Source organism: Betta splendens, chromosome 9 (assembly GCF_900634795.4).
Source record: "Betta splendens chromosome 9, fBetSpl5.4, whole genome shotgun sequence".
NCBI lineage: Eukaryota > Metazoa > Chordata > Actinopteri > Anabantiformes > Osphronemidae > Betta > Betta splendens.
Genome location: NC_040889.2, coordinates 6762007 through 6774970, shown reverse-complemented (window position 1 = coordinate 6774970; position 12964 = coordinate 6762007). Strand labels below are relative to the sequence as shown.

Genomic DNA, 12964 nt, shown 5'->3' with positions numbered 1-12964 from the left:
TGACAACACCACTATTCAGAAAGGACCAATAAAAACAAACATAAACTATTAATCAATAGTAGTATATATTATTTATATGTAATGTAACAATGGCCATACAGTAACCATTGTTGCATCAAATCACATCACATTGTTTAATAAACATTTTAGAAAGGCTGATCCAGTGTATTTGATCTGGAGTCTTAAGTCTGAATTGAAGGTTTTTTGAATTAGCTTGCGTTCCTCGTTTATGGCCTTGCTTTCTTTAGCAGCTGGTTGTGGGAGTGGGAGAACCGGCATTTGCAAGTGATTTAGGAGACAGTTTGGGGTCTGGCAGGTGATAAGGAGAAGGGGAGATCCTGGTGGATTTAAGGTAATTGCACAAGTGTCACACAAAAGTGAGTCCATGGTCTTGGATTTTACATCTGGAGTCCTGGAACCATGTGTGAGATGTTGTTTTAACTCTCAGTTTCCCTTTGTCGTGTGGCCCGTGCTCTCTTTATCTCGGGGATGGGTTAATGGACAGTGTCTCACAGGAAAAGAATGTTCAATAAAGGAGTGCACATCACCTCTGTCCAGATGCAGCAGCGACGCCTCCCAAAAGCTGCTGCTTTAATAAACGCCAGCGTCGCTGATGTTCAGTTTGTCTTAGAGCCAGTGATGCGTTCATGGAGGCTCTTTGTGGAATCCCACTCAACCCTGACGATGCCTTTTGCCAGATTTTGGTTCACGGCTTCAGTTTTGTAAAAGGTAAGTCTTATTGGCTGTATGAAGTCTTTATTGGCCATATTATGCCTAATTGATGGTTCACATTGTGTCCTTTAATAACAACTCTACTGCCTCTCACCATACTTCCTTCATTGTAGTGAGGACAGGAGAGTAACTGATAGGTGGTTCAGAGACACCAGAACCAGCTCCAACTATTTGCTTTATCTGAAAGTAAATATTATGTCTGGTCTTTACCAGCACAGAGGCCGTCTGACCCTGAACTGGGAGCCGGTTCCACAGGAGGGGAGCGTGATAGCTCTGGGAGGGAATACATGCAGTTGAGCCTTTACAGCAAGGAGCACAAGAAATGCAATAAAAACTCTATGGAAAGATAAACATACGCTTTAGTTTTAGTCTGAAGAGCTGCAGGTCGTTTAGCAATTTGATTTAGGGCCGAGCAACGAAAGGTTTAAATTCGGATCCTAAGTACTGATGATATTCAACTTATAATTTCTGTTCCTTATTTTCTTCTAAATGCAGCACTTTTTAAATCTGTTGCTTTGCTACTTTTACAAATGCAATTTGCATCATTCCTTTATCGACCCGAACACATTGGCAGCACACGCGCTGGGCAGCGCGGCCGCAGCGCCCCCTGCCGGTGGTCGAGCCGCACGCCCCGCTTGATCCGGTCTTCGTCAGCCAACCAGGAAAGAGGGCTTGACGTGATCTGGACTGAGGCGGATGAGACCAGAAACCTTTGTTCTGTGTCTCCTCCCAGAGCGACGAAGAAGAAAAAAAAAACACAAGGACCTGTCCATGCCGCCAGCACAGCCGCGCTCGCCATTTGTGGGCTGGGAGTCGCTCGATGTTTTCCTACACATAATTTAGCAGATTTATTAAGTGGGCTTTGCGTTTTTTATTGCCGATCGCCGCGAGTCGAGGGGGGACGTCTGGCCGCTATCCTCCCGTCAGCTGCTAAATGGAAATAAACCGCGGAGCTGAAAGTGGAAGCAGTCGAGGTGCGTGAGCGGAGCGACGCTAGCGGGAGTTAGCATCATGTGTTGTGTGTCCGTGTTGTGCCCCGCGTTTGCGCCGCGAGGCTGTGGGGATCGGGGTGCGGAACGGTGGTCGCGGGGCTCCGCGGGGCGATGCGGTCTGACATCTGTGCGAGCGGCTCACAGAGCAGCTGCTGTGCTCACCGGGAGACTCCGCCGTGAGTTGGGTGGACGCTTTTGTCACGCGAGAGCAGCAGAAGTCTCCTTTTTTTGCAGCTAACGCCGCTTCACTTGCGCGTCCTGGCCCGTCGAGAGTCACGTGGACGTTGTTGACGCCGACTGCTGCGGGGCCGCACTTTGTGAAGTTGCCTGAGCGTTTAAACGGACGCAGGCCGAGCCTTCGGAGGGTGGGCGCCTCCACACCCTAAGGTGCCTGGCTCCAAGGCACCGGCAGCAGAGCCTGTCCGTTTAGGGGCGGGGCCTCCGCGGTCCGGCTCAGCCCACAGGTAGCTCGACTTGGATAATGAGGACCGAAGTCTGAACTTCATGTCAGGGAGCGTGATCCCGCTGAGTAACGTTCACATGGATGTACAGCAGAACATCCGCTTTTTTTCACGCAGTGCACACCTGAAAGAACACGCGGTTCATTGGTTCTCTCGCTTTTCTACCAGAACCACTAAAAGTCCGTCTCTTTCTCGGGATAAAAGCTGCATCCGTAGTTGCACGAGTTCTCACTTGTTGTCACACCTCTTCCTCCCTCCTCCTCCTCAGGTAACGATGTTCCGGTGCACTATCTTCGCCTCCTGGCCCCGCCCTTGCAGCTGCTATCGGCTGCAGTGTGGCAAGTCGTGCAGCAGGGACTTGTGGGGCACTATGGGATGCTGGAGGAGTTTGTTACCATGGTGACGGAGCTGGTCCCAGAGCTGATGAGCTACAGTCAGAGAGCTCAGCTCGTCCTGGGGCTCAGGGCCAGGGTCTGTACCTCCCCTTGTTCATTACCCACTGGTCCATTTCTAAATCATGTAGTAAATATGTGACTTTAAGATGAAAAACATATATATGTACCAAGAATAGACTTGCTGTTATTGAGTAGCTGTGTCTGCAAGCGTAACTCTCTATATCCGTTTATGTGAAAACCCAGCTTGTTCTGGAGATGTGCCGAGGCGAGCGCCCGGTCGACATGCAGACCATTCAGCCACATCTGGACAGAATCAAAGCTCCTGTCAGCACTGCCAAGGATCATCATGTGAGTAAATGGAGAACCACTACAGGTCAACGGGAGTTTTAGCTGGTGTTCATAAATAGTCACTTCCACTGTGCTTGTTTGTCAGGAAACCATTGACCAGGTGGAGGAATCCGAGGTGAATTTTGTGGAGTTGGTCCATTCGTTGTTGGAGGATCCTTCCGAAAGAAAATATTTTTTCCAGGTGAGCTCACTCTTTATTCGTATGTGCTATGACTCACGAGAGATGGTGTTGATCAAACAGCTCACTGCAGGCGTGAGAATATTCCAGCAGCACATGTCCCTCAGGCAGCTGCATCGTGTCGGAGGTTCAAGGCTGCAGCGTTGGGACGTTTGAAATGCGTCAGGAACGCCAAGAACTGCAGCAGTGCAACGAGGAAGTGGGTCCAGACTCATCCGGAGTTTGACTCTGTTTGTCTCACTGGCAGGAAATCTTCCCTGTGTATTTCGGGCCAAAGTATGACGCGGCTCTGGAGATGCTGGTGTGGGAGTTTATATCACGACTGGACGAGCTGCTGCCGGTACCAGACTTCACACAGGTACCACCCTCTGACATCGGCTCAGTACATTTTACATAATAATCTCAATGGGATTCGTTGTTTAAAAGCATGTGAGCAGAGTGAAGGCCATTGACGTTGGTGACCCCTGTGACCTTTTCACAGGACAGGCTGAAATAACATGCAAAGCTTCCAAGCTTGCATAACCGGTCACTATCTGGCTTCTTTATATGCATAAGCAGTCTGGGGATGTCTTCAAGGTCCTGGGGAGGTCCACACCATGTGTTATTGTCCTGCCTTTTGTTTTCCCCTGTAAATTAACACACTCGATTCTGTCCTCCTATCTTTTTTTAAATGAATTAAAATAACCGTTTACTAACTGTGTCCATTTGACCTCAGTGTGAGGCGTTCGGCTGTAAGAACTACATCAGCACCCTAATGTGTGCAGTGTAAACAAGTAAACTCTCTCTCTCTCTCTCTCTCCCAGTTGACAGCCTTGCTTGGAGACGCTCCGTCATTCCTTGATGACTGTTTACAATCCCTTTTCCCACAAGAAGACATGAAGGCAGTACTTGAACACCACCGAAGCCTCGGCCACTTTAAGGAGAAAGGTACCGAAGGCTGGTGGTGGTGGGAGCTAATATTAGATGGCAGAATTATAAGCTTAACAAGCTTAGTTTGATGTTTACCTCTTTGATTGTCATTTGATAACGACTTGACCCGACACCAACCACACTGACTCTCCTGTGTTAGATCCTGGATTGTTACCAATGGACGACTGCATCCTCTCCTCCTTGTCGCTACCTCCTGGGACCAAAGCTGTCATGGGCGCCGCCTCCGGCTCACCTGCTCTCAAAGACACTCTGGAGCACAAAGGACGCCTCGAAGCTCTCGCCGGCGCCCTGGAGAGGCCGTGTGGGCGGAGCTCTGAGACGATCAAAGCACGGGCCAAGGACACGAGGGACTCTGGCCCGTGGCAGCAGCCGATGAGGGGCGGTAACGTTTCTCAGGAGAGGAAAGCGCCGCACCCTGCTAGCGCGCGGCCGTGTGACGAAACCATCGACCTCACAGAGTCTAACGACACCGCGGACGCAGACGCAGCGGCCAGTGGGGACGGTCGGAGTGGGAGGGAGTCGCAGGGCTTTCGCAAGAGGAAGCTGAGCGAAGACGGGGACGTTCCTGCCAAGCAGCTTGTGGAGGCGTCAGCCTTTGTGTAAGAACGAACCACAGATGTTTAGTTCATTGAAACACATAAGCTGGATGACTGCTCACTTCATCATTTTTTAGACTAAACACTATTTGGGCACATAATGTGTTATTTTTAGCTATGAGCATATTTGTCCTTGTTTTGTTGTCAGAGACTCCTCAGTGGACGATGAGAATTCAGGTGAATCACCTCTAATCTCAATATGGGGAGAATATACAGGTTTGTAGAGTTTTCACACAGACCAGTGTATTTTTGGGTGCAGTAATAATAAAGAACTCCTCTACCTCTGTTGTTAGACTCTCAGGAAGCGTCTGTTCCGACTGTGACGGACACAAAAGTCCCCTGGTCGGACGAGGAGACGCTGCATCTGCTCGACATCTGGGGGAAGGACTCGGTCCAGAGGGCCTTGAAGGGCTGCCTGAAAAACCGCCACATCTTCACGCAGATCGCTCAGACGATGGCGGAGAGGGGCTACATGCGAACGGTGGAACAGTGCCAGACCCGGATGAAGCGCCTCAGGAAATGGTTCCGCCAAAACTGCAACAAGTAGGTATTAGGCGCCCGCGAACGCGCAGGTGTCCCTGTGTCCGAGGATTCAAACTACCGCCTCCGTTTCCCTGCATTCCTGTCGCACAACCAGAGGGAACTCTAAGACGGAGCACAAGTTCTACGAGCGCCTGGAGCGGGTCCTGGGCTCATTGGCTCCTTCGGCTGTCCCGGAGGTCACCTACGACGTTGAAGAAATCATTGATGAAGACGAGTCTCAGGACGGCGATGAAGACTTGCAGTTCATTGGCCACACAAGCCCGCTGGAAATTGGTATGGTTCGCCTTTGTTTCTCTATAGATGCGTATTGACTATTACACATTATTGGACTCGCTGTCATTCCTCTTTTACAGGAACCAGAAGTGTTCCCTGGACAGACCTGGAGACGCTGGCCCTCATTAACTTGTGGGGGGAAAGCAGGATACAGCAGGAGCTGAGGGAGACGCACAGAACCGGGCCCCTGTTCTCCATCATATCCACAAACATGGTGACCCAGGGCTTCTCCCGGACGCCGGAGCAGTGCCAGACGCGGCTGAAGCGGCTGAAGTCCAGCTTCAGGCAGTGCTACCAGAACAAGTATGTGCGGTCCCGGCGGAGGAGACCACAGGGAAGCTCGAGAGGTTCACGTGATTCATGGCGTGTTTCTGCTTTCTCTGCAGCTTGAAGGGCCAGGAGCAGGTTGTGTGCAAGTTTTACAACGAGCTGGGGAGGATTTTAGTGAAAGACTTCCCGTCGGTGGCGCAGCTGGAGGAAGGAGCGGGACAGACGGAGGACAGTGACTTTCCTGCCTACTCTCATCACGAGATCGGTAAACAGAAACACAGGCTCTCTGCCTGCTGAAAGGGTGCAATAATAGCATTAACATGATATTCTGGTTGTCTTCAGAGTCTACTGTGGGCATTCAGGAAGACAGGAAGAAGGTCCCCTGGTCTGATAAAGAGACCATCATTCTTCTGGAGCTGTGGGGAGACACACAGGTAGACTGGACTTTAATCAGCCTTAGAATCACATTGAACTGTGACTTTCCTGCACTTCAGACAATCAGCCTTTGAGAATAACAGGCGGAAACTGTAATTACATTAAGTACATGTCTTTGGCTGAGAGTTCAAGCTAAAAGCTGAATAAATGTCAGTGTCTGTACCAGCTGAGCCAATTTTAAGTATTTTTTTTAAATATTGCTATTGTTGCACATGTATTTAGGTGCAGCAGAATCTGAGACGTTACCCGCACAACGGCCACGTTTTTACTGACATAGCAGAGAAGCTCAGCGCTAGTGGCTACTCCCGTAGTCCAGAGCAGTGCCACTCCCGGATTAAAAGGCTTAAAACCACCTATCGCCAGTGTCTGGAAAATATGAGGTGGGACGTGCGTTGGTGTGTATTCTGCATTCTACTCTACTGAATGTGTCCTGACACGGCTGCTGTTGCTGTCTGCAGCTCGTCTGGGGCGGACAGAGTCGATTTCAAGTTCTACGATCTGCTGGAACAAATCCTGGACAAGCAGCCGTCAACATCCGCCACTGTGGTGACCGACTCCATTGAAATATCCGAAGAGTCCAATGACGAGTCTGTGACTGAAACAGGTAGAGGGTCCTCGCGTGGAGGGCGCCTGAGCTCAGCATCACATGTTTGCTGATGTTCCGTGTTCTCGCTCTAAGATGCGGACGTGCGCGTGTCCAGTGAAAAACCAGCCGGCAGCTCGTGGTGCGACGAGGAGACACTGGCGCTCATCAACATCTGGGGCGACGTCGATGTCCAGCGGACGCTGAGGGGCTTCGTGCACAACGGACACGTGTATGCCGACATCTCGGAGAGGATGCACGACCACGGCTACTTCAAAACGCCGGAGCAGTGCCGCTGGAAGGTGAAGTCGCTGAGGACCAACTTCCGACAGTGCTACGAAAAAAAGAAGTACGACTGCTGAGTGTGCATGTTTGTGGTTTTGCAAAGAGCAGCGTTCACCTGTCGTGTTTCTACGCCTTCTAGATGTGGGAGACGAGTGGATTACAAGTTCTACAACCACCTTGAACAGATTCTGGGTCAGGAAGCAGTTTCTATTGACGAGTACGACGAGAGAGATGAACACGCAGACCAGGAACCAGGTGAAGTCATTGTTATTTCTTCCGTTTTGCTCTATATGCACATTTTTGACCGCGTCTGCGTATTTCTGGCACAGGCATGGACGGCACGAACACGGCGTGGACAGAGGAAGAGACGGTGGCGCTCATCGAGATTTGGGCTGCTGATGACGTGCAGCACAGCCTCACAACCTGCGTCCGAAACGGCCACATATTTGTGGATATATCTGAGAAAATGGCCGCCATGGGGTACCTGAGGAACGCAGAGCAGTGCCAGTCCCGGATAAAACGGATAAAGAAGACGTACAGGCGTTACTGCAACAACCAGAGGTAGATAGAAGCAATTAGGCGAAGAACCCACAGGCACCAGGGCTTATTAACATGTATTTTATGCTTAACAGAAGTGGAGGACGTCCTGGTGTCTTCAGATACTACCACCTCCTGGCTCCAGTGCTCGGTGATGCCTCCATGAGTGCAGATGTGGACAGCTCTGCTGCTGATGTCAGCTTGCAACCCTTGACTGACGAGGATTTAGACTTGTGTAAGTCTACAGTAATGTCATTTCGCTTGTGCACTATGTACTATGGCTACTTTGAACAATGCTGTGTAGATTCCCCACTAGCCTATATGCTTTGCCGGTTATTCCTACTGTTAGATGACCATCCATCCGCCAACCACCTCATGGCTGACCTGAGCAGGAAGATGCCCTGGTCGGACCAGGAGACTCGCACTCTGCTGGAGATCTGGGGCGACGATCACGTCCAGCTCACCCTCAGGGGTTGCCTGAAGAACCGGCACGTGTTTGAGTACATCTCGGAGAAGATGAGCGAGCACGGATTCATGAGAACGTCAGAGCAGTGCTACACCCGCATTAAGCGCCTAAAGTATTCATTCTTCCACGAAAAGTATGTAATGATAATGCAATGGGGCTTTTTTATGCATCCTGTGTGGGGGTTAACACAATTAATAACATTTGTTTTTCATTTAGGGGGGAATTTAAATTCTTCAATGAGATGGACAAGATTTTGAGGAAGGAGTCGAAAGTTGATGACTCAGTCGGGGAGATGTTGGTCACAGATGAGCTGGACGACTGCACGCCTGAACCAGGCCAGAAGAAAGGTGAAACGAAACAAAAATCCTCATCGCTAGACGCTTTGAGTAAACATCCATCAGGTACCTCTGGCAGGCACCGGTCCGGCGTGTCGTTAGTTATTCTACGTGCGACCTCTCTCCGGTGCCTCAGGTAGCCAGTGGGCGGCTGACGGCTTGAAGCAAACCTGGAGCGACGGCGAGACGGGGGCCCTCCTGGACATCTGGGGCAGCGAGGAGATCCAGGAGAACCTGAAGAGCTGCACAAAGAACAAGCACATCTTCATCCAGATCTCTCAGGTCATGGCCAGCCAAGGCTACCTGCGCACACCTGAGCAGTGCCAGACGAGGATCAAGAGGCTGAGGGCCAACTTCAGAAGCTTCCTGGATGGACGGAGGTAAGTGCAGGCGTTTTGCAGGTGGTCGGTGGACGTCTGGGTGACTCTTGTGCATGTGCATGTTCATTAGAGGCATGGCTGTGTTCCTCGTGTTTCAGAGCAGACAAACAGGAGTGCAAGTACTTTGAGCAGTTGATGCGCGTCTTTGGCAGCAAGTACATGATGACCTCTGACCCCCAGACTGACGATGCAGCTGATGTTGTAGGTAAGCGTTGCTTTACTGTAGTTACTGTGCAAATACTAAACTGTGAAGGCTGGATCCCTCACGTGATGTTCAGAAGCATATTTGAAGTGCTCCATAGATGTCAGCCATGTTTACAGTTTCATATGTTCTTCTCTCTGGTCCAGAGTCATGAGACTGTCCATCACGAGGACAGCACGGCTGCAGCAGAGGGGAAGTATGGAGGATAAAATAAGAAGGACATTAACATGGTAACTGTAGTGGTTCGTTGTTTACAGGTGACCAACAACAGCCTCTGCATAAAGCTCAAATACTTTTACATTCTTAAGAACACAAAGACTTCAGGCTGTAAGGCTGTGTGTGTGTGTGTGTGTGTGTGTGTGTGTGTGTGTGTGTGTGTGTGTGTGTGTGTGTGTGTGTGTGTGTGTGTGTGTGTGTGTGTGTGTGTGTGTGTGTGTGTGTCTTTCTGATTATCAACTAAAGAGCCATGTCACTAAAACCAGGATGCTCAGGGCCTGAGGGACAAGAATGAACCAGATCTCTTTTGGGAGTTGCGCAAACTCCGTGCTCTTCTAGGTGTTTTTCTAGCGTTCAGTTATTTTTATTAGGACCTAATAAGCAAAGCACATGCAAGAGTAAGTAACCACAGCGCATTTTCTTTTGGCTCTCACTTTGGCTCTCAGTTAACTCTTCTGACTTTCCACTTGTCTGCAATGAACTGTTCTAAAAAAATTTAAATTCTCATTTTATACTTTGTTGTCCTTGTTCATAATTGTATTTATTAAATTATTTTTATGTTAATACTTTACAGTTTAATGTCTTCATTCTTCTTATTACTGAGGCTCGTTTGTCATAAGACTAAATGCTGGAGCCTCTGCTGGGATCTTTCATTCGCATTGTGATTCAAAATTGTTGTCATTCCTATTCCAGTTCATTTATTATTTGTGTTTCTTTACAAATAATGGGTTTGTGATACGAGCTGTACATGTTAGTGCCACCAGATGGCGCCAGTGGATAAGAATAAAAGGTATTCCACAGAAGTGATTTGATCATGAACCGTGTGGGTCATTATTAAGAGCTGAATTTTTAAAAGTGCACTCAACCTGTCCCGAGTAAGTGCTGCGTTACTGACAGGTTATAAACAACAGTCTTGTGTGTGCATTCATACCATGTGTCATTATCAAGCAGAGGAGCTGCGAATGCGTAAACTCTCTCTGTGAAACACACATGCTGTAGATGTACATTTCACACTGTGACAACGCATCTATGCAGCTCCCAAACGCTAAGACAGTAATTACGTGTCTAAATCTGACAGAGCATCCAACCACCAGCGACTGGCTGCCTGCCCGTGTGTGTGTGTGTGTGTGTGTGTGTGTGTGTGTGTGTGTGTGTGTGTGTGTGTGTGTGTGTGTGTGTGTGAGAGAGAGAGAGAGAGAGATACATCCAGGCTGGCAGGGATCTGTTGCTGAACACACACACACATACAGTAGTGGAGGGCCAAGCAGTGCCACATCACCCAGCACACGCCCTCACCCTCACAAACTGCTGTCACATTCTCCCAGTGCAGAAGATGAGGTGACACAATGACGTTAGTCATTTATTCTCTGATGTTTCACTACAGCTGTGTGTCACTCGTCGACACTTCCTTCACCACTGGTTTTAGTAAAGCTGAAATAAGTGATATAGGCACTTCCTGCATTTTCTTCCCCTCTGTAATTCGCCATCGTTTTGATAATAAGTGACCCATGAATGGGAGTCATCCTGGAGCGAGTCACATATCAGAAACGTGGTGCGATGTTAGTGTGTTGTTATTCTTCGCTCTGAGCACATAACAGAAGGGGGCAAGGCATCGTTGAGTCATTCCTCCCCTCAGGGCCACATTTCCATCCTGCATCAGCCAGGCTCAGGTTTTAGTCCCTGTGCTTGTGTGTGTCTGTCCATGGGTCCAGACCAGGCATGGTACAGTATACTCATCCTGGGTTCTCCGTATTCTGCTCGGAACCAGAGGCACATGTGTGAAAAAGCAGTAAAATGGGGGTTATTGCTCAGCAACGAGGAATAAAATTGTGTGTGTGTGTGTGTGTGTGTGTGTGTGTGTGTGTGTGTGTGTGTGTGTGTGTGTGCGTGCGTGTGCAGGGAGCCTCCCTGCCTAGGGGTTGTGTATAGGCTTGTTACAGCAACATTCCTCCACTCAGCTGCTTCTGAACAGCACATTCCAGAAGGAGAGACCTAGAGAAAGAAAGAGGCATGAATGGATAGTGGAGCATACAGTATGTGACGGGGAGTTACAGGAAAAAAAGTGAGACAACGAGGAGTAAAAGGGGGAAAATAATAGTATTAGTATAGTGTGTAATCGATCCCCATTGTTCATGTTTAGAAGACTGACTCCGCCCTCTTTTCTAAGGGGAGGTCAGAGGTCAGGGACGGATACGAAACAGAGCAACCAGAGCTGCTGCTGAGAAAAGGAAGTTGCAGAGAAGAGGCCACGAGGTCTCTCTTAAAATATTATTCCCCACATAACGCACAGTCAGTCAAGAAGAAACATTAAGCTGTAGCTCCTCATAGACACAGTGGAGAAACACAGGGGCAACTTATTATTATAGCAATTTAAAAAGTATGTAGAGTGGATGATGAATGATGATCATTAGCTGTACTTGTTTACCTTAACAACCACACATCCCATGGAACATGACTATAACAGGCTGCATGTAGTATGTCATAGGCAAAAACACAAGGTTATATCAGAGATTAAACATAAGAAGTCTGAGAGAATAAAAGGCAACAGAGATATTAACTCTGTTTACTGAAAGTTTTTTTTGTTCTTTGAGATGAAGTTATAAACTCAGCAAGAGATGGAATCTGCAGAATATATCATAAGACAAAAATGTATAGCATGTGACTGATGACAGAACAGAGAGAGAGAGCAGTGGGTAGAAGAAGGCAAGGAAACAAAAACAATATTTACTGGGATAACAAGCAAATATATTTAAAGACCACAGCAACAAAAAGCAGTCTGTGTGTAAAGAGCTTGTTGGCTCAGTGACAGCGTCCCCTCATTCAGCATGAATAGACTGGTTTGTTTGTTTGTTGTTGAACTAAGCGAAAACAAAGTGACTCAATTTGCAGTGATTCCTTGTGTGTATTTATTCTATCTATCTATCTATCTATCTATCTATCTATCTATCTATCTATCTATCTATCTATCTATCTATCTATCTATCTATCTATCTATCTATCTATCTATCTATCTATCTATCTATCTGTCTGTCTATCTGTCTGTCTGTCTGTCTGTCTGTCTGTCTGTCTGTCTGTCTGTCTGTCCGTCCGTCCGTCCGTCCGTCCGTCCGTCCGTCCGTCCGTCCGTCCGTTGTATGTGTGCATGATGTAGATTAAAATTCACTATCTGCATGAGAGGATTATCTAAGACATTCACTCTGATTTTAGATGAGTGAGAAGATTAACCTGTGTAAAATAATGCACTGTAGAGGTCAGGGAAAAAACACTGTCCTTAAAAAACTGTGGTATTATTATTATTTTAGTTTCAGTTAGAGGTTTACGCGGTATAAAAATACATTCATACCAATACAGTCGCAAAAATATGTATTATAGGATCATTAGAAACAAAATTCTATTTTAGTGACAGGTAGTTGTGTTGTAATTATTATTGACTGACAGGTGAATTCCAATTACAGACGGTGTTCTCCAGGGAATGTTTCTTACGCAATGATGTATTTTTTGTGTATTTTATCTAGTAAAGATACAATTAAAATAACGTGGAAATGTGATTGACATTTGATGAAAAACACGCAACCGCAACAAAACAACAATGACAGAAAGTCAATTTATTTTCTGCATCAATCTAATGTTAAATGGATTTCTGTGGCTTTTGACGCCGAGTCACGTCAGAACGACAGACGCACCATTCATCCAATCGGAGTTGTCCCTTTGGTAGAGCTACGTTCGCGTCAGCCAGTAGCATTGCAAGTTCTTCTACCAACTATCCAATCACAGGACGCTGTATCCTGGAAGAGGCGGGCCGTGTCC

General features: G+C 47.9%; 1 protein-coding gene across 1 annotated transcript; it reads left to right on the top strand.

Moving 5' to 3' along the window:
* The first annotated feature begins 1389 nt into the window (after positions 1-1389).
* On the top strand, positions 1390-9960 carry zgc:113263 (uncharacterized protein LOC503753 homolog). Its single transcript, XM_029163611.3, has 24 exons — positions 1390-1706; positions 2454-2656; positions 2824-2928; positions 3014-3109; positions 3354-3464; positions 3910-4033; positions 4176-4635; positions 4781-4848; positions 4926-5175; positions 5270-5448; positions 5529-5751; positions 5835-5983; positions 6061-6152; positions 6376-6533; positions 6612-6757; positions 6833-7085; positions 7161-7276; positions 7351-7582; positions 7654-7793; positions 7908-8157; positions 8241-8371; positions 8496-8739; positions 8838-8944; positions 9088-9960. Exons 1-24 carry the CDS (start codon positions 1667-1669, stop codon positions 9093-9095), a joined length of 3885 nt encoding a protein of 1294 aa, XP_029019444.1. The 5' UTR covers positions 1390-1666; the 3' UTR covers positions 9096-9960.
* The last annotated feature ends 3004 nt before the right edge of the window (positions 9961-12964 follow it).